At 38.0% G+C, this 27,986-nt stretch overlaps 1 protein-coding gene across 1 annotated transcript in view; it reads left to right on the plus strand.

Annotated features, from left to right (window-relative positions):
- Positions 1 to 27,986, plus strand: part of ZNF536 (zinc finger protein 536) — a 397,745-nt gene that overhangs the window by 245,667 nt on the left and 124,092 nt on the right. Inside the window, exon 6 of the mRNA XM_077831317.1 lies at positions 6,712 to 8,289. Coding sequence (XP_077687443.1) covers positions 6,712 to 8,289 — 1,578 coding nt within the window. The remainder of the gene's footprint in view (positions 1 to 6,711; positions 8,290 to 27,986) is intronic.

The following is a 27,986-nucleotide window of genomic DNA, read 5'->3' on the forward strand; positions in this document are numbered from 1 at the left end:
AGCTTTGCATGTTCTCAATGTAGGCATTCAAGAACTGCCGTTTGTTTACACAAAGTCAAGGTTTGCACCAAGCATTCATGTGTGCTCAAACCCTGACTTTTACATTCATGTCACCCAGGTAAGGAACATGGAATAAAGCCATGTGTATGAGTGGGCTTGAGAATTTGGCCCTACACCTATGAAAGGAAGCGATAGGGGCAAAAATGCTTAGCAGGTTGAGAGACTGACCTGTAGTATACATAATGAATAGTCTAAATCATGCATATCTTATACTGTGACTGTTTTTTCTCTTGGAAATGCAACAGTGCAATTTTGAAAAATGCTTAGATGAGCTGATGGAATACACTAAAAATGGTGCTGTTTTAAATGAATTCAACTCACATTTTCTTCCTAAAAAGAGACTGGCTGTTGCCATTCTCTCAAGGTACGTCTAGTGGGATGAGCAGTATGAATGATTAAGGAAAATGGGGCTGTGTGCTCCAAAAGGAGACAATGTTGGTATTGAACATCCTTTATTCTTACATTTGTAAGATGAACGAAAAGGACTTTTCATTTCTCTAGATTTCTCCAGATTTCCCATCCTTAACATTGTGCAGCTTGCCTTTTCCTGCCTTAATGACGTCCCAAACTTTTGTTGAAAATAATTGATTGAATTTAAATTTCCTTAAAAGTTTAAGAGGTAATGGTACAGTATAAATTTCCTACCAAACACTAAGTAGGGAAATATCCATTAGTGAAATTAACTACAGTTTCTAGGTAGCTAACAATGTGCAGTATACAGTAGGGCATGGCTAATGAACACTGCAGTGGGTGATATTTCATTATACAAATTAATGCTCACATTTTAATGGGAAAGTCACATAATGAATCTCAGCTTCAGTGACAGCAATTAGAGACACAGATTGTCCCCTTCTGGACAAGGCACTGTTTAGCAATAAGCAGCTGTGTAAAAAGTCTTCAGGTTTACAACATATATATGCTTTGGGGGAATTAGTGTACAGTTTATATTAATGTACTGAAGCTTCACTGCAAAGGAACAACCATATTTATCTCCCCATGTGTTAACTAAGTAAAGACATGTAGAAAGACTAAATATCAGAGATGGGATGTAAATAAATGAAAATGTTCAATTATACAACTTTACAAAAATTAAAATCTTTTACTGTGTGTGGCATGATACAATGAAAACTCTTAAGTTACTGAGTCAGAAGCATCAAATACTTTTTTGGGAGAAAGGGGGTATTTACATCTTACATATTTAGTTAAAATACTAGGGAGTAAAGAGAAGTAGTAGTCAACTGATATTTCTGACAAACAGATTAATTTTGTGGTGAACATGTGCATGATCCAAAAATAATCCTACAGAACCTTTGATATTCCATTTGGCTTAAAAAGTGTGAAGTGAATGATTAGAATGATAAAAGAAATTACTGTGTAAGAATAGGCATAATAATGAACTAATTAAATCATACAGCAATTCATTTTTAAAATATCTACTGTACAATGGATAAAATAGGTTATCAATAACCAGTCCTATTATTAAAAAAGCTGTAAGATGTTTTCAATGTTTTTGTTAAACAATATTCACAGGACTTATAAGCTGTTTGATTTCATGATGCTTACTGTAAAAGACAATAACTATTTCTTATGCCAAAGTACATGCAATCAAATTCTGGATGTCCATTGCCTGTGGGGGCTGGCAGAAAACCCTCTGCCAGCTGCAAGAGCATTGGATGTGAGGTGGATGTGCCTATCAATGACTGCTATTAAGGGGAGAGACCACTGCACAATGGAAGAGCATTAAAGAGGGTTGGCCTGGTGATCAAAGGGCAGGTCCATGTGTACATTATCTAAGAAGGCTTCTTTCGTTAAAAAAAATCATCCTGGTTAAGAAAGGAGATGTAAGAAATAATCAAAAGTTTTAAAACCCCAAATCAAAAAAATAGAAAAATGGAAAAGCTGATAGCAGTAAGTACAAATTTTTAATCTAGCAGAAAAAGTCATAATGATCCAATGGTTGGAAGTTGAATCTAGACAGATTCATACAAGCAACAAAGCATACATTTTGACCATTGAGGGTAATTAATTTTGGAACAGTTTACCTAGGGCCATGGTGGATTCTTCATCACTTGAAATATTTAAGTCAGGACTGGTTATCTTTCTAACATGTATGCTTGATGCTGTAATTATTGTGTGAGGTTGTTTGGCTTACGTTTTGCATGAGATCAGTCTAGATCAGTGGTGAGCAACCTGCGGCCCACGAGCCACACGCAGCCCATCAGGGTAATCCACTGGTGGACCGCAAGACAGTTTGTTTACATTGACCGTCCACAGGGAGCTTCAGGGGGCCATGTCTGCAGATGGTCAATGTAAACAAACTGTCCTGCAACCTGCCAGCGGATTACCCTGATGGGCCGCGTGTGGCTCGTAGGCCGCAGGTTGCCCACCACTGGTCTAGATGATCATAATTGTTCTTTCTTGCTTTAGGAATAATCTGGCAGTGGCCTCCATGTACAACTAAAAAATAGGTTATTCCTTTGCATAAAATGATTAGATTGCACATTAAGGACAGCAGGTGGAACTGGTAGTAGCCTGAATAGGTTATACTTCCATGTTGCTCATGCAGTGTTGTATACTTAGACACTGTTTGCATTGGGCAATATGTCTGTTTCCAGTTGTCTACCAGGAGTTTATAAAGTTTTTACAGCAGTCTTTAATTTTACCATATCCTGATGTAAAATAGTTCTGTGATATGACTTATGCCTTGTAAATCAGATGTTAGACAGATGGAAACTCTGATTATGCAGCTTAGATAGCTTCTATATCCATGGTTTTTATACCATGTATTGGGATCGTTTTTAACAAGGTTATGAAAAAGCTTGTGCAATTGCAAACAGCGGTCGGAATTAGCAAGATCAAGAGAATAAGTCCCATTCTGAATTACAAACAACGACTCTTGAACATATCAGACATTTGAAAAAAAAAACCCACATGGCAACTTTAATTTATGTAAACTGAAATTAAGTGTTAAATATCTCATCCAGACTCTGTTCTTGGCAGTGTTACTGGGTAATCATTACATGAGGATGAGCTCTCTGAAACATTTTTCAAAGTATTAGATACAAACAAATATTCTTCTAACAGAACCACGCCCAGCATGCTTGTCCCACTTAGTCTTCCTTGAGGAAGTATTATTAAGGTACCTGGCAAAATCACGGACGTTCAGTTTCTGGCTATTTTTTCATTATACATCTTTGGTGGGGGAGGGGAAGTTTCAGTAGTTCATAACTTCACTGTTGCAAATCACACTAGGGCTGAAATTTGGCATGTTGGTTGTCAAATTGGAGATTTGAATGCCATTTAAATATGTGTGACCAATTCTTTAATTTAGAGGTTGTTGGAGAATCTAAATTTAACAGGTCTGAAGATGTATTTTCCCCCTAACACCAGCCTCTGAAATAGCAGTAGTTAATTTTGAAAGTGGATGTCCTTAAAGGGTAATAATTACTTTAGGTATTTTGATTGGAAAAAATTGTTTTCAGGTGTACTATTTCCCTTGCCCAGTTTGGTAAGCCAAAGGTGACTCAATGTGTCGCTGTGTGATAGGTCAGAGATTGAGTCTTCATTTAAATCCTTGTTCCCAGTCTGGCAAGAGATGGGAGCATTACAGTGGTAGTGGACTCAACTCTAATGGAAATTTGCAATTTTAATCACGCTGTCTCAGTGGGTGGTCTCTTACCGACTAGTCTTGATGGAATGTGTTGGGAGCTGTGTCCAGGCCTCCTCTGTTGAAGGGAACTCTGCTATGGGGCCTTTGAAAAGGTGGGGAAAATTGAATATCTTCAGGGCTCAGCAATTAAAAATAAAAGAATGTTGTCAGTGCAGAATGCTTCGGATGGAAGATACTTTATAAATGCAAAGCATATTAGTATTAGTATTTCCTCTAGTTAGCATATTAATTTTCTTGCACCCATTATTAAATATACTTATTGCCTTAAGCACCTCCTGAGATGTGTATAGGATCATTAGTGCAGCCTACGTTGTAGGATATGTCTCATCATTGCACATGCATATTATCCAACAGTTTATGCAGCATCTGCAATGGTAGAACATAATTTCTAATGATGCCGCTTGAAGTGAGCACATATATCCATCAGCTAGAGTTACTATAAATGTAAAAGGTAAAAATAACTGCATGTAAACATTTCCACATAGGTATAGGTGGTACCATGGAAGAGATTTTTCAGTTAAGAGGAAGGGGGATTAGAAAATGCAGGCTACCCAAGGTTTCTAGAGTTTTTTCTCTGCAGACACACGATTGGCTCTTAGACAGTGCTTTAAATCCATAAGTTGTGTCAAAGAGTACTAGATTGATTGTAACAAATAGAACCAAAGCTCTGGGACAACATGAAATGGCTCCAAAACTTGGAGTACAAGTATGCTGTAAAATGAATGTTAATGTGTGTGTCTGTATTTTTGCCAGGAGCAGAGCTGTCACAGAATATTCATGTTCCTGAAATTAATAATTTGCATGAGAGTATGTGCATAGAGGCCATTGCCATTTCAGGGCATAGATGCATACAAATATGCAGAACATGACCTCTGATCCTTTTCCCTGCCATAAAATGATTTCAGTAGAAGATGGCCTGCAGAATAGTCTCTCTGGGTTTGAGGGGAAACCAGAATAGGTATCACCCAGTTCAGCTTTGTACTTCCTACTGCTTGGCATAGGTAGGCCTGTAGGTTCTTCATGTATAGCACCTACTAGAATTTAGCCAATAGTTGGGTTGATAAAGAGGGCAGTGATGGGGTTCCAGAGCCCAACGATATTTGTGAAAGACTCAGAAGTTGCACTGAAACTTTAAATTTGACTTCTCATGTTAAAACGTATGGACCCAGGCCTAAAGTATGAGCCATGTTAATTATCATCTCTTACATGAAACATGTTAATCAAACTTTGTAGAGGAGGGTGCATACAATAGGTGTTGGGCAGTGTAGGGCCCTCGTGTCCATAATTTAGCCTCAGGATTACATTATGGACCATGGCTAGAGTGTTTATAATTTTCTTTAGCCCTTGTTGAGTGACAGAACACATTCAACTACTGTACATGGTCAGTAAGCCTGTTCAGATAGTGCTGTAGGGTCATTTTGATCGTTCGTTTTACTTAATCTTGTTTAGCTGATTCAGATGATCAGCAAGAGGTGTAAACATCCCAGGTATTTACCGAACTCTCATTTGAGCACTTAGTTTAAAAAATTAAAAAGTTTGAAAACTTTCCATTTTTATTTTAAATGGATTTTGAGGTTACTCAAGAATTAGTAGCTTTTCAACGAGTGTGATAATTCACATAATATGATACTATTACTATTATTCTGGAAGAAATTTTAAAACAATGAACTATTTGCAGGGTAGTGTTCACAGAAGGTTTGCCATTGCCTTTTAGATCGGAAAGAAAACACATAAGAGAAAACAGTTCCTTGTCTTGTTGAGGTTTCTTATAGAAATAATTGCTGATATTGACAGGCCATTATTAAAAAGAAGCTTACAGTACTGTCAAACTCCTGTCTCTTTCAGGGAGTATTTCTGCACTCAAGTCTACAAGGAACCCTTGATTGCTAACAAGTGCTCTGCATATATTTAAATTTACATTTATTTAGACATATTTTCTTTGTGGATATATATAAATCTATGATTGTATGTGAATGTTTTATATATACGTAATATCTCTGAGTTCTTTTAAATCATGGCAAGAAAAATAAAAGTTTAGTATTGAGTTCAAATATATATTTAATTCATCTAATATGTTTTAAAATACTATTTAAGCTGATCCTTACTCTCTAGAAAAGTGTTTATTACAGGTAAATTACACTACTGGAGCATTAGAAATGCCATTAGTACAAATTTAAAGCACTGCAAAAACCAGTAGAAAATGTTAATTTCAAATACAGAAAGTAAATATATTTTGTACCTTTTTATTACTTTCTTTTTAATTTTATTGACTGCTTTTTATCTTAACTATATGTTCTTACATGCTGCAATCCTAATGTACTGTAATGATATTAATATTTTATAGAATCTGTATTTATAGTTCTTTATTTAGAAACAATGCAGTAGGTCTGCAGATCTTTGAATCCTTCTGGAATGGTGCCCTCCAAATAATGATAAATTACTTGTGCAGTATGCCATTTGCTAATTATATCCATGATTTACTGCAGAGCAAGCCTTAAATCATTCATTTCAGTCTTGCGTAACAGTGCCATAAAATTTTTAGGTTTTAAAAATGGTTTCCATGTGTATAATTTAAACAAATTTTAAAGCAATTGTATACACAAAATATTGCAACTATCCATTTGTTACATACTTTGTTTATTTTTTAACTTGTATTTTTAATGATTACTGTGGCTGAAATTGTTATGCTTCATTTTCATAATCACAGCTTTTAATTCTACAACAGTTTTTACATGTTACATTAAGAAAAAGATAGCCAATTGTGTGTAGATAGTATGTCATTCCTGAATTGCCCCATGTGCTAGAAAATCATTTAAAAGATCTTAAAACTATAAATTATCTTCTATTAAAGTATCATTTAAAATATTAGCTGAAGGGGGGGTTGTTTTAAAAGAACAAACATTGATTTTTCTTCACTATTCCATAGACAGAAGCACAGATAACATATATTAAATGTTTGTCTTTTTTGTATGTATTTGCAGGTGAGAAACCTTACAAGTGTCCACATTGTGACTATGCAGGCACTCAGTCTGCATCCCTCAAATACCACTTGGAACGGCACCACAGGGAGCGACAGAATGGAGCTGGACCTCTCCCTGGGCAGTCTCAAAGTCAGGAACACAAGGATGAAACATCAAGTAAAGGGTCTCTGTTTATTAGACCAGACATACTGAGAGGAGCCTTCAAGGGTCTTCCTGGTATTGATTTCCGAAGTGGCATGGTCTCTCAGCAGTGGACATCAGGAATGCTTTCTTCTGGAGATCAACAAGGACAAGCAGCTGGCATGTCTTCTGAGGTATCTTCAGAGAATATGAAGGGTTCTGACATATCTTCCAAAGGAACACACTTTTCTGAACTTGGCCGAGCATATCAGAGCATGGTTGGAAATGGTGTGAACTTCCAAGGGTCTTTGCAAGCTTTCATGGACAGCTTTGTCTTAAGTTCCTTAAAGAAAGAAAAAGAAATGAAGGATAAAGTGTTATCTGATTCACTTTCCATAAAAACTCTGGGCTCAGAGAGCACTGAGGATAAAATAAATACCAAGTCCTCACAAAGAAAAACTGAAAAATCACAGTATGAACCTCTTGACTTATCTGTGAGGCCAGATGCTGCCTCACTTCCAGGTTCATCTGTTACAGTTCAAGACAATATTGCTTGGCATGGCTGCTTATTTTGTTCCTTTACAACATCATCTATGGAATTAATGGCTTTGCATCTCCAAGCCAATCACTTAGGCAAAGCTAAACGTAAAGATAATATTTTAGGAAACAGCAAAGATCAATCTCGGGAGGCTTCAGCTTCAGCAAACAAAGTCAGTTTGCTCTCCTCTTCAGTGCAGCCCAGCAAAGAGGCAGTAGTTTCAAATTTGATTAGCCAGCTGGACACAGCTTCTGAGAAAATGACCCAAGGACAAAATAAAGAGATACTGGGAGAACAAAAGAATGCTGCCTGGCCCAGCCATATGGATTCCACCTTTTGTAATTTTACAACAGACTTTTACAAGCAGTTTGGTGTTTATCCTGGTGTTGTTGGCACAGGAGCACAAAATTCTTGCACCAGTAACAAACCCGAAGTAAAAACACCATCTGAAGATGATCCAAATATTTTGCTCTCTGACTCTCTAAATAAAAGTGCTACTGATGACTTGTCTGACATAGCTTCATCTGAGGATATGGAATCTTCCAAGGAGGAAAACATTGAAGATGAGGACATTGAAACAGAACCAGATATTATGAACAAGCACTTATCTGCCCTAAATAAAGAAAGCAGTGAAGGAGGTGACAATATACAAAGCCCAGTCACCTCACAACCAACACAAGGACTAATACCACGGTTGCCACACACAGAAAAGCAGTGGCACAGCCAGAATCTTCTTTCCTCCCATGAAACTGCACAAGGTGTGATGAAACCTGAGCAAGTACAGGGTCCACAGGTCCTTGAGAAGCAGATGAACATGTTGTCAGTCCTAAGAGCTTATAGCTCTGATGGCTTAGCAGCCTTTAATGGACTTGCAAGTAGCACAGCAAACAGCGGATGTATCAAGAGACCTGACTTGTGTGGTAAGTTTTAGACCTTCTTTCAGACCGTTTCAGAAAACAATCCTGCGAATCACTAAGCTGCTCTCTAAACATGCTTAACCACATTTCTTAGTAAATGCAAATTTAAAATAAATGTTAAAAAAAATCAGTGGACAAAATTCTACTATATTACTTGTGCAGCTCCATATAAATCAGTGAGCATGTAGCTGACAGCAGAATAGCCTTCTATGTGCTGTCTAGAGTTGCATACACTTACACAATGTTTTTAGGAATCACATTGTTTTTAAATTAGAGTAGCAGCAAATATAGACTGTGCTAGTGGCATGTGCAGGGGACATTTACTGCTTCCATTTATTCAGAGGGGGGAGAGTTTTTTTTTAAAAAAATGACATGGTAACTTGCAAACTTTTCAGTATTTGATTTTATAAAAATTTAAGAAAAACACTGGATGCTTTGCCAAGCCAACCTTGCTTTCTCCTACTTTTTTCTTTATACTGAATTAGGGTATATTAAATTCACACAACACTAACCAAATCAAATGCCAGGTGGATGGAATGCTCCTGTTTGTAGTCAGGAACCTAATATTTGTTCCCGCTTACCCCCCTTTGCCATTTTTGTGACTTGTTTCAGTATGAAACATATAGCTGTGATCTTTGATTATTTTCAGAGGTTAAGTAACTATATTTTCACTGTTCTAACTGGAGGTTGTACAAGTTATGTATTACCTAAATAGAATTATGCCAGTAGGTAATTTTAAGAAAGAAAAAGAAAGCAAGAAACTCTTATTCTTCTTTATCTGAGTTACTAAATTGGAGTTTTTCTTTCTCAGCTCATATAGTCTGTTTGCCAAAAATGAAAAGTTACAATCGTGGGGAGAGTATAACAGCTTTTTATTTGTCTACTATTCTGTAAGCATAGTTCTGGCAGAATAACACTGTAATATGTAATCCCTTTAAAAATCTGTGTCTTTTTCAAAAAGCAGTGTCAGCAAAGGAAGGCAGACCTCTGTTATATTTCCAATCACAAATGGATTGGAGTAATGTTGTTTCACTATACCTTCAAACTAATCAAAAATAAAACTCTCAATCACAGATGAGTGTTCACGACAAGATTTACTTCCTTTCCATTGTTTAGCAGGATAAAATAAACAGTAGCCCAGATTAATAAAGTTAGGACAACTCAAAATTTAGCCCCGGATTCTGCAAATATTTGTGGCCCTTACTTAACTTTAGCTTCAATGGGACTAAACATGTACTTTATGTTAGGCACATGAGCAAGTGTTTGCAGAAGCTCTGGGCCTCAGTTGGTACATTTATTTTTCCTGATTAACTAAAAGATAACTAGAGAGTTGGAAATGATTCCAGATTGTCAGAAATCACCAAACGGATTTCTGACAATTTGAAAAATACTGGCAGTAGCTTTGGTTATGTGGTTCATAAAGCCCTACTTCCCATTTTCATTTCGATGTGAGGAATATAATTCACCAGTTTCATAGTCATAAATAAAAACAAGACAAAGAAATCATAATTTTAAAAATAGAAAAATTAAAAGATACACCAAACTTTTTCCAGCTCCTCCATTGAGTTGCAGTGTTAAAAATAACATGCATTTTACCCTTTCACACTACCTATAGGAATCTGCTTACCAGCAAGAATCTAGCCACAGGAAAACAATTAACACACACGCACCAAAAAAAAAAAAAAAAAAAAACCCAACCCTAATATTATTGAAATGAGGTAATATTATTTCTGTTAGTTTTTTCCATTTTCAATCAATTCAGTAGGTATATTATGAGTTGCTGAGTTAGAGAGTTTAAAGACTGACTCCCAAGCTCTGCCCAGTGATCCTGCATTTAATTTGAGGCATAAGAAAAAAAAGCAACACAACATAAGCTTGTCTGTTCTATTTTGTAAGCTATTTTGTGTACTAAAAATGCAATGCAAGTCCTCTTTTCTCCCCTCTCCAAAAATAGCATTTTAAAATTCTTAGCTGACATTTCTACTGTGTATTTGCAGAACATGACTAAAATGTTGAATATTTTAATATATTATTTAAAACATCTATATACCTCTTAACAGAAGAGGACCAGGATCAACAAGCCCAGTGGTGATAATTACTTATTTATTTGGTTAGATTAGACACCACCCAGTAACGACTTCTGTCTTGTGTTTTCATTTTCTCTATGACATTTTGTACTGTAAATCGTGCTCCATCTGTGAGTGTTAGTGTGGGGAGTCTCACCTGATGCTTCTGCACTTGCAGATTAATCAGCAGGCACCCTCTGTGAATTTATTTGCTTTAGCCTTCCACTTGGATGAAGACCGCCACCTCAATAATGGGTCATCTCTGTCTTTTTTATTGTCTCAGCAATCAGAAAGCTAGAGGCAGAGACCCAAATCTGTTATCAGGGCATCACTCTTGTGCTTAGGCATGTGCTTTGTATTCTGGGGGCCCATAGAGATTGTACAAAGTTGGCCCCTTTCCACATCTGATGATGTGCAAGTTACCACCATGTGGACATCAGGAATATCCTAGGAGAGAGAGCATTAGGAGGACATTTCTTTGATGCAATCCTTGCACAATTGTTTTTTCCCTGTGTGATTGCTGAGACAAGACTATTGTTCTTTCCAGAGTCAGAACAGATTTTTTTCTAATAACTGAAATAAAATAATATCTTTGTCTGAATTAGTTAAGATCACTTTTCCCATTGGCACACTTGTTAAGTTAGATTTCTGGATTCAGGAAAGCAGCTTTGGTTTTCAGAGATTCATAAGGTCATCCTCAACTTTCAGCAGATTTTGCTTTGGAATTGTGGCTTTGTGGTTAAAGCACAGGAGTAAGCATCTGAAAATCTAATTTTTATTCCTCACTCTGCCACCAGCTTGCTATGTGTCCTTGGCAAGTCACTTAATCTGGCTGTGCCTCAGTTTCCTCATGTAAAAAATGGATATAATGATGATGTGAAGCATAATTCATTCATGCTTGTAAAATGCTTTGGGACACTTGAATGGAAGGCACTACACCAATGTAAAGTATTATTATTTTATGTATTATACAGAATATTTACATTTTCCACATCAAGAAGTTTACTTAATAAAATACTTACAGACATTTTTAATATTTTCCTTTACTTACCATGGCTGGATGAGGAGCAGAAGAGAGGGAGGTATGACCACATTTTTGATGCAGCTAGAACTATTTTTAAGTGCTCCTGACCTTCTTTAACTTCACCGAATTTAGTATTGGAACCTTGAGTGGATATTTCCATGAGCTGAATTAGATGGTTTCTGATACCTCATATTATTCAGGAATGTGGGCCTGCCTGTACATCTAGCAACTGATTTGTAGCACCCCGTTTAGCTGTGGATAGTATTCATTTCACTTGGGAAAAGTATAAAAAGTGATGATTTTGTGTCATGAAAAGGCTTCTGTCTCTTAAGGTTTACTCAGTCGGAATATCCATATTTTTGCACCTTGAAATCTCTGTTTCCATTTGGATATTGATGGGGGCGTGGTCTGTCCCTATCCTATTACTAAAGGACTAGACAATCAATATTTCTTTCCATTTAGGCCTCATCCATTTCACTACCTACCTTTCCATGTACTTTTAGTTTTCTTGTCATAACATTGTTCTATCTACTGTTCTGAGTCACTAATTTATACTTGATTTGTACAGGATTTATTTTCTGATATGACCTTGTTTAGTATTTTTTGCTTTGTGTCTTAAGGAATCAGAAAGGGTTGTTTCCCCTCATTCTACTATGGGAGGTACTTTTTATCTCCTTCCTCTGAAGCATCAGCGTTGGCTACAGCTGGAGATAGGATACTGGGTGGGATGGGCCAGTGCTCTGAGGTGGTACCAAGCATTCTCTGTCCCTCAGGTGCTTACGCCCATCAGACTAGATGATCCCTCCTGGTGTTAAACTCTAATGGGTCGCAATATTGGGGTCGGGAAGGAATTCCCCCCTGGCCAGATTGGTAGTGATGAGGTTTTTTACATTTTTCTCTGCAGTGTGTATGTGTGGGTCACTTGCCAGGATTATCTGGGTATATCTCACTTAATCATTTCCCTGTCATTCTGGAGGCCTCAGGCACAGGTGCACCTCAGTCCCTCCTATTCTCTGCCTATGGCGCATAACAGACTAGTGTTCTGTGGGCTGGAATACTTTGATCTAATTTTGGTTGTTGGGGTTAGTGTGCAGGTACTGGCAGGTCCGGCTCCAGCATTTTTGCCGCCCCAAGCAGCAAAAAAAAAAAAAAAAAACTTTGCCGCCAAACATGGAGGTGGAGTGATGATGCGGCCGCCGAATTGCTGCCGGCGACCGAAGAAGAGTCGCGTCCCCTCTGCCGAATTGCCGCTAAGCACGAAACGAGCCCTGATGGAGCGGCCACCAAATTCCTGCCACCGCTGAGGGCGGATTGCTGCCCCAGAGCCCGACATCCTGCCTCCCCTTTACATTTGCCGCCCCAGGCACCTGCTTGGTTCGCTGGTGCCTGGAGCCGGCCCTGGGTACTGGGTGGTGTTGGTGCCCTGTGAGGTATAGGAGGTCAGACTAGATGGTCCCTCCTGGTGTTAAACTCTATGACTCTGACAAAAAAAAAATCTGTACTTTCCATTTACACTTGGACTGCATTTAAGCTTTCAAAGAACAGCTAGTAGTCTTCCACACTATTGGACAGAGACAGTACTTAGCATCAGTTGGTTGTTTAATGCAATAGTGGTATAGAACTTACACATATCGATGTCAATTCCATGTTCTAATAAATCTAATTCGCTTCCCCAAGCTCTCCTGTTCCACTCCATTTGGTGCTGCATTCCCTGCACTGGCTCCACCCAATCATCTTTTTTGTCCCTAAGTGAAAATTGGAGAGATCCTTGGTTTTGCATGTAAGCAGTCCTTTTAGGGTCTGATTCTGCAAAATGCTGAGAAACTTCAGCTTCCCTTGAAGTCTGGAGGTACCCCACCCAGGCTTTGTCCCTGAAAGAACAGAATCTTAGCTTTTCTCCAACAGTGTTAGAGGAAGATAGTTAATGTTTTATTATTATTGCTTTATTGACACATAATTATAGTACATTACCCTGATATTTTAGTAGATGGATTTAGTCAGACTAAATGCCTGTTCCCTCAGGAGTCAAAACCAACAAGATTTTAACCCCAACTAACACCTTCGAAACTCTATAGTGATATAACTAACAAATATAGTACACACAACGGTTGCTTTAATTGTTTTGCTTGTGCTAACTTCAACTTAATCCTTACTGTGGCTCGTTTGTACAATTAAACCCATTTTAGACAGAAACAAAAAAAAATCTGAAAAGTTCCAATGTTTTGGACAGCTGTGAGTAATAAGTTCAGTTTTAGCGCAGGAAACTGTAGTATGCATGTCCATTTGCAATATCTTGTAATGTATTTAATTTAGTGCAAGGTACCACAAAAATTTGCTCGGAGCTGCAGTGTTAAGAGTAACCAGAGACAGAGTATTCTTTTCTTCTTTAGCCACTATAAAAACACATAAAGTATTTATTTTGGCTTCTTTATCAGTTGGAGAGTTTTTGAAACTATTTAATTCACTTTTCAGTCAAGATTTTCCAGACCTGATTCTGATCTCAGAACTGGATCTTACATTAGTGTGTCTCTACTGACATTTACTCTTGATTTACACCAGTGTAAGTTAGATCAGAACCTGGACCTTCAGTATTAGGTTTCAGCTGCATTTATGGACGATGCATTGCCATTTGCATGGCAATATCAAACCAAACTCATATGGCTTTCTTCCTTTTTTTAATTAACTGGGAATGCCAGTGATCCAGTGAAGTTTGCGCTGCTGGATAACAGGGCTGGTCTGTGAATAGCATTGTATTTGCCAAATGGTTCGCTAGTCATTTCAGCACAAACAAATGGATGGTGTCTGTAAGTCTGCAAACAGTGTTGACATTTAGCCCTGTTTATGTTACTTTCCTTTTGCTGCATATTTTTGGCTTGAAAAGCTACTGTCTGAATCAACAGTGACTTCTTAAGCAGAAGCTAAGGACCCAGTGTTGCATCCCTTATTCTCAGTTAGTGGGACTGCTTGCATGATTAAGGATACCAGGATCAGATCTTATGTTTGTTTGGTTTTTACATTTCATTGTTATATTCATATTATCATTTCATTTTATCATAGTGTGTAACATTAGAACCCAGCTTGGTGGTAAGATGGGCACTAATATTATAATGTTTGATTATGCACACTTTTAATGTCTTAATTTTTTCATACTATGATATCCTCCTCCACCCCATCACCCACCTGCATAGTAGATAATTAACCCCTACAATATCTGATATTGCTGAGAGGTTCTGAGTGCCCCCTAGTCCCAGTAGAGGTTAAGGGCATTCAGTGTCTCACTGGATTTGGATCTGAAAGGGAGACAGGTGTTTGCAAAAGGAGGCCTTGTCTACGCTAGGGTATTTGCTCCAGTTTCAGCCATGAGAGGCCGCGTTCAGCAGTGCAAACCCTAGTATAGAAAGCATAGTCACAATAATGATATAAGATTAGAGTTGTATGAATTTACCCTGAGTTTCAAATCCTGAACAGTGTATTTTTATGGTATTAGTAATGCCCAGGTTTAATTTAAATTAGAATTATTGAATATGTTTGGCTATTATTTAAATCTAGAGACTGGAATGAGCCAAAAAGGTTAGAACTGTTCCCAGACTTTCCCGAAGTTTGAAGATATTCTGATCTGGGTTTTGGCTCAGGTTTGTATGTTCTGAGATCTGATATACAGTATCTCCCATAGCTACTCATATACTTGCACTAACAGTTTAAACATCCTTAATTAAGTCAGAACTAAATGCACAAATAATTCCTTATATAAGGCTGACTTTAGTCTGACAGCCATTGTAATTTTATTTTACTGGCTTTCAGAAATAAATAGCCAAATTCTTCTTTGAAATCTGTGTAATTTAGAACGTTCTCTCACAGGTGAGGCCTTGTTATTTACAATACTTCAAAGCTGGAATTGCTTTTTTTTAATCTGATGTTCCCAGATAATTATAGGACCTGGGATAAATTTAATTGTGTGGTTTGTTAATTATTTCAGCAAAAGAAAAATTTATATACCTATGTTTATTAAACAAATAGTCTTAAGTGAAGGCATTAATATACGTATACACAACACACTTACAATGTACAACAAATCATCACAGTAACCTCAAAATAGAGGTTTATAATATGTTTAGTTATTTATATATTTAGTAAGCCTAAGGAATGGATTTTAGTATAAGTGAAAGTTCCCTTAAAATTGTTAAGGTTATTTATTATCACTTCTACTTGAGTTTTTAATGGTCCTGTATTTTGTAATGCATTAGCAGGGAAAAAATTACGGTAGTTATCTTTTTTCATATTCTTTAAGCAATATTTCCAGTTTAATATATTGTGCCAGGTTGTCCAATATTAACCAAGAAATGACAGTAAAATTCAATGAACAGCACTCTGACACCCACAATTTAAAACCTGTGATTGAAGCAAAATGTGTAAACTTCTACTGGGTTATCATGTGCTTTGGAATAGAGTATTGTTGGAAGTAATTAGAAAATATATTAAGGTTCCTAGTAATGAAAGCATGTAAGTTTTAATAATTGTTGCTTTCTGAGTAAGTGTCACACTGTATCTTTAAATGTATATGGAGTTACAAGTTAGGTCACTTTTGAATGGAATGTAAAACAATACTAAAAAATGCTTCAATAACTTATCTCAGTGTTGCTAATAAAAAAAAAGCTGTTAACCATTAGTGCAGTTTTGAGTCATTTTGTTAATTCAGTCTACAACATAACTCTAAGAAATTGGTTTATCTGTTGGAAGATTAATAGAATCCACCATTTATATGCTTTAAGAGGCAAACTCTACAAAGCAACTTGTTGCATTTTTAATAAATAAACTTAAAGAAAAGGCCAAAATCAATTTTTAAGGGATGAGTTGGCAAGATTTCCCCCTTTATTCATCTGTCATGAGAACAATGCAATGTTTGGTTAAATATATAAACAGTGCATTTACATTTGGCCCTTCCGTGAAAGAGGATTTCCAGGGAATGTGGGGCATAATTCTCCTTTTAATTACACTGGTGTGAACTAGGAGTCGTTCCATTGAAGCCAGTGGAATTACTCAAGAGTATCACAGGGTGTAAGTAAGAAAAAAAAATCAGACTCATGACCTTTATAGATAGATTATAGATAAATTAGTGGGCTGCACCTTTGAGCGGGACTAACTACTGTATTTGTGGCAATTGGGTCCAGTCCTGAAGTTGAAGTCATTGGGAATTTGGCTTCAGTGAGGACTACAGGCCCTTTATGTACAAAATCTATTGAATACTCTGAGCATACAGGTCTATACCAATCATCCTTCTTATTTAATCTTGTTTTGTCTTTCAGTAGATACCATTTATTAATAGAAAGAAAAGGAGTACTTGTGGCACCTTAGAGACTAACGAATTTTGAGAGTATCCATTTTTGAGAGCTCATTCTTAATCTGTCCCTGTTTGCTGTAGAGGATGTTGATCAGGTGATTCCGCAGTTTCTTTGAGAGCGTGTGGCACAAGCTGTCAGCATAGTCTGTGTGGTATGTAGATTGTAATGGATTTTTTACCTTCAGTCCTTTTGGTACGATGTCCATCTGTTTGCATTTGGAAAGGAAGATGTAGTCTCTAAGGTGCCACAAGTACTCCTTTTCTTTCTGCGAATACAGACTAACACGGCTGTTACTCTGAAACCTGTCATTTATTAATAAGCATCTCACACTGTGCAGTTTTTTAAAAGTACCTACCTAGCTAGCTAGGTTTGGGTGAATGCAAGCCAACCAAATTGTTTCCCCCACAAAGAGCATGTAGTAAAAGTCTTTAACCAGCCCTGCCACCACAGACTCACAGGAGATCCTATTCAGGATACAAAGACAGCACAGGATGACAAGTAAGCAATAAATGGGCCTGATACGGCAAACACTGGGTATAGTACTCATGTAGTACCAGTGGAATAAATGGTATTACTGCTAGTAGTAGGTATAATGCCTGGTATTAAGTATTGGTAGAACTGGACCCTTAGGAGGATATCTTTTGTTTAATACACCACTTAAGACTCACCAGAAGTAAGGGACAAATATAACCAAGCCTATATATTTTCTTCTCCCAATGGCACATCTTCACTAAAGCTGTCAGTTTTGAATAACATATTGGTGCTTTTTATTTATTCACCAAAACACCATGAGTCAGGACCTGACATTTTAGTGTTCTGAGTTGTACTGAGAAAAATCTGTAGTTGAGCAGTAAGACAATTATACTATTTTGGAACCGCTAGAAATACTACAGCATTTGTGAGACAACTGTAACATTTATCCCTCCTCAGTGTGAGATCGTTCTTCCTTTTATTTGGATCGTACTTCTCAAAAAAAAAAAAAAAAAAAAAAAAAGGTATAGGCAATGATGAACCTACTCAACGCCCACAGGGGTATAGTCCTGTGTGATACTACTGGGTGTTACATGCTTAAATTTCTATGCATTGATCTGAGAATGTACTCCTTATTGTCCTATGGGTAATATGACTAAAGAGAAAAATTCTCTGCAATACAATGGAACATTTGTCTGCACATCATAACCTAAGGTCCAGAACATCAAATCTAAAGTTATAATTATACAGCTGCAGTCACACCACCTTAGTGAAGGCTGTGTCAGCACTTGTATTATTAAAGAAATCCTGTTTTTTCAAGGATTGATGAGTCATATGTAGAAAAGAAACATTTCTCAGTAAACAATTGTTTTGGCTTTTCCAAAGCGATACTAGGTATGGGCCTTTGTACTAATATTTCCAAGATATGATCATGTTTCTTGGATTATACCACTGACTATCTCTGGAGTTTGTCTAATGCTAAGTTTGAAAGGAACGGTCATTTCCTGTAGCAAGACAGTAGACTACTGGTTAGCTGCTGGGAAGGATTTCAATCCCTGTGTGTTTCTGTTATTGACAAAACATAAACCGGACTGATAAAAGCCAATTTGAGACCTCTCAGGGTGATTAGAGCAACAGTAGCAAGAGTAGAAGATGCCATCCAGTCCACCTCAACTGTAGGATTTAGTGTTCTAATGGGGTTCTCAAAAGCAGGGGTTAAAAAGAGAAATTTTCATGAACTTTATCTTCATGATGAACCGGGGGAGGGGGAGCAGAAGCACCAAAAATCATGGTCACAGACCTCACCCATCTCTACTGTACTAGCTTGGCTTGGTAGGAGAAGATTTTTGCAGTCTGCCACCATCAGTATCTATTTGATTTAAATACATGTTCCTGGTCTGGATACTCTTCCCTACAACACTCCTGTTACACTTGTCTGAATTTAACATTCCCTGAAGGTGGATCTTTCATGATTACAGTAACCTTTGATACCTTTTAATTCAGCAGCACACTCACTGGTCATAAATAAACGGGAATAAGTTTATTTACAACCGCATAGTGGAGGAGGAAAATAAGAGCACTCTGCATTATACAAGAAACAAGGTAAAGGAAATATCCTTCACACTAAGAACAAAGATCGCAGACTTCAGATACTTTCCAGACACATGAGAACAGAAGGTAATAGATCAGTAGGCTGGACATCAAACACTGGTTTAAGATTTTGCCCGTAATAAGATTCTGCTGACAGGATCATATGCATTTAAAAATAGGTGTTTCTGAACTTCAACCCCAACCTCAGTGATTTACACTCAGACCCTAACTAACTCCTCACAGCATCCTCACAGTGAAATATAGGGGAATGAGTTTCTTTAAGCAGATCTTCTGTGATCCACAGTGTGTTTCTCTGGTGCATGTTTTTTAGTCGTTCCTGCATGGACCATCCATTGTTTTGTGCTCAGACCAACAGTGGAGTAGAAAATAGAATGCTACGCTGTGGATCAGATGGAAAATTGTCGCTCACTAAAGAGGGGTATATTCTATGAATCTTACAGAAGGTGAAGTGCTCATGCCACTGACCTCCAAAAGGACTTGATCACTCCTCAGCTTTGAAATCCCCCAGGGCTCCAGCTCCCACCAGAGTCTGTTTTACAGCCAAATCCATGATTTTGGATCCTGGGACTGCTCTAACTTGTACCAGTTGCTAACAGCCTCCCATTCCCATTCTGGGCATTACCAGAATGCTCCATCCCTCTGGCAATGCCCTCAGTCCATCTGCTATGCCAAGGCTGTGGCAAGTGGGAGGGCATATTGTTCTATACAACCCAGGGATTCCCCTGCCCAAGGGGAATCATCAGGTGCCTTTGTTGGGCAACTTTACAGACACTTTATGCCACCAGATCAGCACAAAGGGGCTTTCATTAGGGCTGAAGATCTAGCACAACTTATGCTGTCATTCCTGTTTAATTCATGTGTTCAATGTTCCCAGCATCCTCTCCTTTTCACTCTCGATGTTATCCTCAATATTCTCTTGGATTCCTGGAACTAGCTGTGACCTTTGGGTGGCTGAAATAATACTTTCAAAGTTCTATGGCCATTAAGCACAACCTGTAGGTTTTCATAGATGATGTATCTGCGGGATGTTTTTATTGGTAGAGAATTCAAATCATGCTATGGTTATAGTTTAAAATTTCAGTTGCCTGCTTTTCATCAGATTTTGTCTATTCTAGATTAATTAGTTCATTTCTGATTTTCTAACACCAAAAAGTTCATTTGATCCAAAACATTTCACATGTATAATAAGGGAAGTTAGGAGAAAACCCAAAACACACAGTAGCTGTGGAGAGATGTGACATTTATCAAAACAGATGCATTAAAAAAGGTTTCTGCATTGAAATGGATAAATTAAAGACCAAAGTCAGACTTACTCCAGGACCCTCTCCAATACACAGCTGCCATGTATATGGATTTATGAACCCTAGGACAGGGGACCATGTAAGTCTTATTTGGGTTTTATTTAATGTGACCATTTGTATGACTAACCATTTTCTAATCTCTGTGCTTTGTTTGGTTTTTAAATCCCTTTACATCTCCCCTGGCAAATTGGTTGCTGGTTGAATGCGCCAGATTCTGTCCTTGAGACTGAAGTCCGCGATTATTCCACTGGACAGGTGGAACAATGGCAACAGCAGTTCAAGCTTCCCTATGCTGCCCACTAATATGCCTCACGCCTGACCTTGAGGGGACCACAGCTAGAGGGAGATGATCGTTCAGACTTCCATTACCATTTAATCCTTGACCTCTCTGTTGAGAACAGGAAGAAGGGGGACAATTTTTGCCAACTATTGTGCATGCTTGTTTTTTCTGAGGACACCTATGCACCTGCCACCAAACTCATTACACATGGGCTGTCAAGCAGCCATCAGATGGCAACACCCATAGGTCACAGCACAGGATTCAAGCTGGCAACATAGAGGTGAAAGGCTCTATATCCCATTACCAATCCCCTATGGAGAGAGCAGTTTGAAAACGAAAGGGCTTATTGGGTTTGTTCACTAATCGTTATATAACTGTACATTGGGAAGAAAAAAATTAACATAGAGAAGCTTTCCCAAAGGATAGAGGTGGGAATCCTATTAACATGACGGCTCCCTCTTTATTTGCAGAAATGATTGACAGCAGGATAAGGTCAGAACATGAAAACCAAACCATGGGGAATAGGAAGGGGGGTCCAATCAGCTGAATAAAAAACTGAGTGGTGGTGCTGGGGAAGGAGAGAACTGGTGCACCCACTAGAAAAATCCTCCCCCTCTGTTCCCCTACTGTTTGTGTGGGGAAAATGCTGCAGCTTAATCAGAATTATTTACAAGATAATGGTCCATTGTTTGTAATAAGACAGATGCTGTCTGTGGGAATTTGGTGTTTTATGCTTTATGCATTACAGTCCCATTGCTGCGTGCAGATGGGATCACAGCAGTATTGTTATCCCCTTTCTGGAAGTTTAGAGGATCCTTTTAATAATGGGGGGATCCTTAAATAGAGAAAGAAAGAGATCTCATGTCCAGACTGGAGATTTCTGTTATAGATGATTTGATTGCTTGAGTGATTTATGGGAGAGGAAGAGGGAGGAAAGAAAGAAGCATTTGGCTTTGCACTTAGAAATGGGGATGAGGAGTGATTGGACTAACTTCTATTTGGTTGGTCTTAACATTTCAGTTGCATGTAAGCAAGGGTCTTATGTACCCCTCATATTGCTATGGTATGATTTCTGGTGGGTCAAGTCAATTCTTTCTCCTGTTCTCCAGAGAACCCTTTGACTAAACGGTGATATGATTTGTGTATAGCAGGATCAGCACAAACACCTAATCAATATGGGGATGCCCTCTGAATAATGGTCTGTTTCTGTTGGTGTTTTGGGAGATCATAACTGGTTAGGTGGCAGCTTCTGGTGTTTTCCTAGTTTTAACTCTGTATCAAGAGTTCAGCACACCTACCAGTTCAAGTTTACCTACAATCTGTCTCTTGCTTCTCTATACTGAAGAGCACACAAAAGTATTCATGATGCCAGCAAACCTGTGGGAATCAATGGGAAACCCAGGTTTTCACTGGATTTATGAAAAACAAAAGAAAACAAATGTGTGTGGTTTCAGCTCCAAATTTGAGAGTTTAATGCTGGCAGAAAGCATTTCTTTCATAACCCACCCTCTCTTGCCCAACTAGAAAATTGGACCCAGAAACCTAGATTTAAGGAAAACACAAAATAAATATCCTATGTCTGGGGGAACCTTGTGCCTCAGTATTGAGCCATGCTAGCGACTATGTAGCTAATCTAAGGCTGTCACTCCTTGTCTAGTGTGGGCTTGATCCAAAACCCACTGAGGTCACTACAAAGACTCCCATGCAGATGTCGGTGGGCTTTTGCTTGGGTCCTGCAAGCCTTAGTGTGCATGCACATGCTCCCTTTCTCAGCAAATTGTCTTTATGAAATAGCTCACATGTGGTCTCTACTCAGAGGAGAATTGGTGGGTGGCGGGAGGGAGACAATTGGAAGCTGATTGAAAAATGCATTTTGAGAGATGGTTTTTCACCTTTGTAAATTTGTTTTATTCATTTATTAGTGCAAATTAGTACACAGGGTTCACTTTTTTTAAGATCGGGAATATAAATTTTGGGGACAGCAAAAACTGAATTTCTGAAAACGGAAATCTTGGGAGATGAAATACCATGTGCGGCTGCCCTTGCAGAGCATGCAAGTCCCACATAAGAGCTTCTAAACTCTGAGAGTCATATAACTCCTGTTGAAGGAACTTAGGCGCTCTAGTGGTAAGGTTGGAAAATGTGGATTTCTGCAACACAGAATTCCACACTGAACTCTTTATACAACCCAATTCTTTTCAGAACTTCTTAAACAGAAGAGAATGAGCAAAGAGCTGTGTATGTGAGAGTCTGCTGAGAAATTATGATGTCCCAGAAAGTCCACAGAGGGTAATTTGATCCTCTATCTCAGGCATTGCCACACTAATTAGTTGTAAGGTAAAATAGAAGCAAATGGCTATGTGTTTGATGTCAAATATTTAAGCTATATTCCCATCATACTAAATAATCAAAATTGTGCCCTCCTGATCTACATTTGGATCTTTGAGTTTCCATAGAGAAGGCAGGAGGCCAGGGTGGAAAATGGAGCATTCATGGCATTGTATATCCATCTCTTTTGATTATCCTGTGTGATACACATCTGATGAGGCTCCATGAGAAGTGAGATCCATGTGGCTAGGATGGGAAGTAATGGAGCAGGAGAAATACTGTCTTTATGGCTCTGCTTCCTCCTCTGTGCCTGGATTTCCATGCAAAAATCTGTTAAGGAGGTAATACAGCTAGCAGCTCTGTTACCTCCCCGTGGGTTTCCGTTGTGGCTGCAACTGATCCACCAAAGGAAAGCTGACTATGGGCAGGAGCCACCTTGCCGGAGAAAGAGGGGCCTGTTCTGGCTTTGCATAAAGCTCTTCAGTTCCACAGAGATCACCAGACCTGCAGATTTGGGATAGGATGCAGTATTGCTGTTCCACAGCCCCTTAAGCCCCCCCTACCAAAGGGAATAGTGCTGGGAAAATTCCCCCCCCTGCTGTTTCCCTCGCATGAGCTTCTCCATGAATTGGATGATCTGAGCCTTAATTAAGCTAAAGTTAAGGTTGGGCAGATATAACACCCCATGCAAAGCCCATTAGAGTCAGGGGGAAAGCTTTGGATCAGGCCTACATTCCTCACAGAAAAATAACCTCATCAGAACACTGTAATTACAAACTCTAAAAGTTTAATATCAGAAAATTTGGAGTTGTGGTTCCGCAAACCTATTCTGAACATATTTGTGCAATCTTAACTCTAAATTTCCTGACTTGTAAACGTTTAAAACTGATGTTCTAGTAAATATTCTGTCTGTCTGGTTCTAGACTGGCTAAGATTTCTAACCTTAATGTGGCTAAATGTTTTCCCTTTATGTCTTTGTTTAGGATGTAGATTTTCTGCTTTGGTGTTGAAGTTGTGATGGATACAGAATTTTAACTTGGGTCAGGCAGTTAACTTTTCTATGAGTTTCTGTTTTTTCTCTGAAAGGGGAGAAATTTTGTCCATTCCCCATTGCATGTTTCGGGACTTCTTATTTGTAATTCTGTTCATTAGGGCTGTCGCTTTTCATGCCAAAGATTTTCTGTTTGAGTGATTGGAGTCGGGAAGTTGTGGGAGCATGCCAATGTCAAAGGTTGTCGCTTGAATGATAATTAATAATATTAGCAAACTGATTATGTGTTTAGATGTCCAGAATCAGAAGTGAATTGAATTTGTTAATTTTAATTTCAACCTCAGAATATCCAACCATTTTCAGTGGACTGGTGTATGGGATGTTCTTGAATCTCATATTTGCATAAAGGACAAAACTGTGAATTTAAAAGGGCAACAGCTAATGAGTATTGGTGAAATTTTTGGCTTCTGACTTTTGTGATGCCTTGCTTATAGTATCAGTCACATAATTTTAGTCCAGGAGAAGAAAACATAGATCAGTTGTATGATAATATTTATAGACCTTCTCTCATTTTGTCAGTCTCTGACTGAAAGACTGAGTCATTCGCGATTGGAGATTGTATTTTGAAGTCCTACAGAGCCATTTCACATGTGACCAATTACCTCTGTCAAAGAAGGGAGAGCTAGGTCCCACCTCAGTGGGTGGGATTTGAACTCATGCTTTCAGAGGTCAATAACAGGGTTTTTAGACCTTTGTGCCTGACAATCCCTTATAGCCAGACCTTTTCTGTTAAAACTGTTTAAATTACAAACCAGTAATAAAAGGATCATATGTGTTTCCCACTGAACAGGTTCTTTAAGGCTATTATGATAATTAAAAACATATGGTGCCTACAGGACTCAGAGGGAAACCACAGATGTACAAATTTGGTATTATATAAGGTTTTTATTTTTTTGCCCTTTTAAAAACATCAAGCCACAGAAGTTTAGAGACAAAGACGCTAATTTTTTTGAGATTATAGGTAGCATTTTATTTTTAGAATAATTAAATATGCAAACGTCTTTTCTTATATGTACTCAGAACAAACTCTAATACATGGGGAAAAAATATCCCAGTAGCATAAGACTATAGTATTTATGGAAGGAATAAGGAAATACTTTGTTTCATACAAGTTATTGGAGATCATGAAACCTTTTGCATTTTTTATGATGTTTCCCTGCACAGACACAGAGGATTATATTTATTAAATATTGAATTATATTGAAATTGGACTGATGCAGCCAAAGAAGGACATTTCTTTGTATTCCGTTTTTTCCTTTAAAAAAAGGGAACTGTCCTAATATTGATTACAGTGCAAATAATCATTTGTTTTAATTTAAAAATATAGAATTGATTTTGAGAAGGTGATAAATACAGCTAATAAAACAATTCAAAATGGGGATTTATAATGATTCTCTGTTAAGTCAATGCTTTAGTGAGGCTAACTTATAAAAAAAGGTAGAGATGTACAGAACTGTCCATATCTAATGAGGTATTTGCCATTTGCTAGAACTGCAACCATTCATTGGTTTGCTGGATTTTACTGCAAAAGGTGAAAATCAAATGATCTAACGCTTCTTACATCTCCCATAAGAGATTACATCACTGTAAATATCTGCTGCTCAACAACAGCACCCATTCCTGTTCACAAAAAGAAAAGGAGTACTAGTGGCACCTTTAGAGACTAACCAATTTATTTGAGCACAAGCTTTCGTGAGCTTATTGAGCATAAGCTTTTGTGAGCTTAAGCTCACGAAAGCTTGTGCTCAAATAAATTGGTTAGTCTCTAAGGTGCCTCTAGTACTCCTTTTCTTTTTGCGAATACAGACTAACACGGCTGTTACTCTGAAACATCTAATTCCTGTTCTGTAAAGTTAGTCTGTAAAGCTGTGTCATTGGCCAGAAATAAAAGTGCAGACTTTTAAACTCCTGAGCCTGGGGGAATGATATTCTGATTAAGATTCAAACTTTGTTACTGGTCTATGTCTCTAATTGGCTGATATGAATACCTTGAAACTCTGGGGAAGTTTGGATCTGTAACCAGACTTTGTCACTCAGGCCCTACTCTACTGTCACCAAGTGTTTCAGAGTTGTCATCATTGTCCTCTTTACAGGCTGCATAATCTGGTAGGTTGAGTCTGGCAGGTAGTGCAGCTTTTACATGCCTCAGAAGAGATGTAAGGTGTTATGTCAGGGGCCGCCAGCTTCTTCATTTCCCCTACTTTTTTTCTCTTTCCCACCCATGAAAAGAAGCCTCCTGTCGTAACTCTCTGTCCCCAGATGTGGGTCCCCTTCCAACTACTTCCAATTTTAAAGGAGAAAAAGTTATTGTATTTCTGATGCTCCCTGCCCCAATGCTTAGAGCAACACCTGCATCTGCCCTGACCCCATGTAATGTCTCTACTAGTGGGGGATACGGATTTCTGAGTCCAAATCCAGCTTTGACTCTGACTCTGACTCACTGTGTGCCCTTAGACTGCTCTCTTGAACTCTCCATTTCCCCAGGAGTAAAATATGGGTAATAAAGCCTCCCTTCTTCACAGGGACGTTGTGAGGATTTGTTAATGTTTACATGGCACTGTGAATATAACAATATTTTGCAAGTAAAGACCCATTCCTGTTAGGTCATTTGCATGGGTTCATCCCTGGACCTCTGTGGAGCACAACTGAAGTTAATGGGGCTTTGCAGTGGCCCACCTGCATTAGCTTGTTGCCGGAATGGGGTTTAAGTGCTATCATCACCAATCCAATGGTAGTGTCGGTGTAGGAACCTTTTGGCTTAGAATGGCTTGTCTTTCTCACAACCTGCTACAAGGTTTTATTGCTGTCACTCTGCTAATCCTTTGAACTCTCTTCTCTTCCTGTGCCTGTGCTAATCAGTGTTTCAGTGGGATTAAAATCACATTCTGCCTGGGGATGCAGTGGGTAATCTCCCTTCGAAGTCAATGGGAAATGCACTTCTCCCTCCAAGAGCAATGTTTGGCCACAGAAACATAACCTGAAGTGAGGTGAAATGTAAATATATCTGTGACTGCAAAACAAATAGTTTACAATTCTGAGGGTTTTTGCCTTGTCCATAGATGTGTTTTGTTGATTATCATGTGGGAGTTTGTTTTGGTCTTTCCCTTAGCAGAATGCAGGCAATCAGACGTTTTGCCAAAAACTTTGCAAAGGTACAAAAGCAAAAACTTTTCGTAGAGAGGAAAAAAGCCTCAGACTAGTATTTGGGATTTCTAAGAGTAGTACCTGAGCAGGCATTTCTGAATATGAGCTTTTCTTTTATCGAGTGAGTGATAGCAAGCTCACAGTGTTATTTCGTATGTAGGTATTACCATTTTAACTTTTACTGAGGTAAAATAACACCTTGTCAGTCAGTGCAAGTACCAATCACAAAATGAATTAATTATAATAACCATTGTCAACAGAACAAAAGACTTGTTGCTTTCCTAAGCATATTTCAGTGCTACTGATAACTATATACAAAAGTTCCCATTGGGTTTATTCCATGTACTCAGTCAGAACATAATTTCATCGGTCTTTTGCCACGCTTTGTTGTTAAGGGCTAAGAAATTGAGTTAAAAACCTATATTTTTAACATATCATTAAATATATCATTGCTTATGAATATCTCCTACATATACTTTTTCCCCCACAGCTAATTTATTAAAGGAAAAAAGAAGCTTATACTATACTGTAGAATCTGTTTATTCACCTTAACCCATGATGGACAATTATTCTCAGGGAAAGCATAGGGGATTTTATTTTATTTTATTTTTGCCTCACAAAATAGATTTTTGTAAATATTTGCTTTATTAATAAAGCCCTTCTATCCAGAATGTACAGTGCTGCACCAACAGACATGTGAGGATTTAAAATAAGAGTATTAGGTAAGAAAAGCAAAATTCTTCGTTCTTGTGCTTAACACAAATTTATTCAAGCTAAGTCTGAAACAAAACAAAACAAACGAACAAAATAAAAAAAACACAACACACCAACCAAACAAAATCGTCCTAATTAACTAATTTCACAAACAAGCTTCAGTATGGAAGGAACTGGTGCCAGTATGCTATACACATTTTACATGGCTATTTAGCTTAATAATCAGAAATACTATGGCATCCGCTCTATATTTTTCTTCAGAGTCTATGTATTTTCTTAAAGAAACATAAACTATTATTAAAGAGGGGTAGATTTGCAGGCAGTAGTAAAGATCACCTCACATAAACTATGAACAAATCAGAAAATAGGAA

Source organism: Eretmochelys imbricata, chromosome 12 (genome assembly GCF_965152235.1).
Source record: "Eretmochelys imbricata isolate rEreImb1 chromosome 12, rEreImb1.hap1, whole genome shotgun sequence".
NCBI classification, from domain to species: Eukaryota; Metazoa; Chordata; order Testudines; family Cheloniidae; genus Eretmochelys; species Eretmochelys imbricata.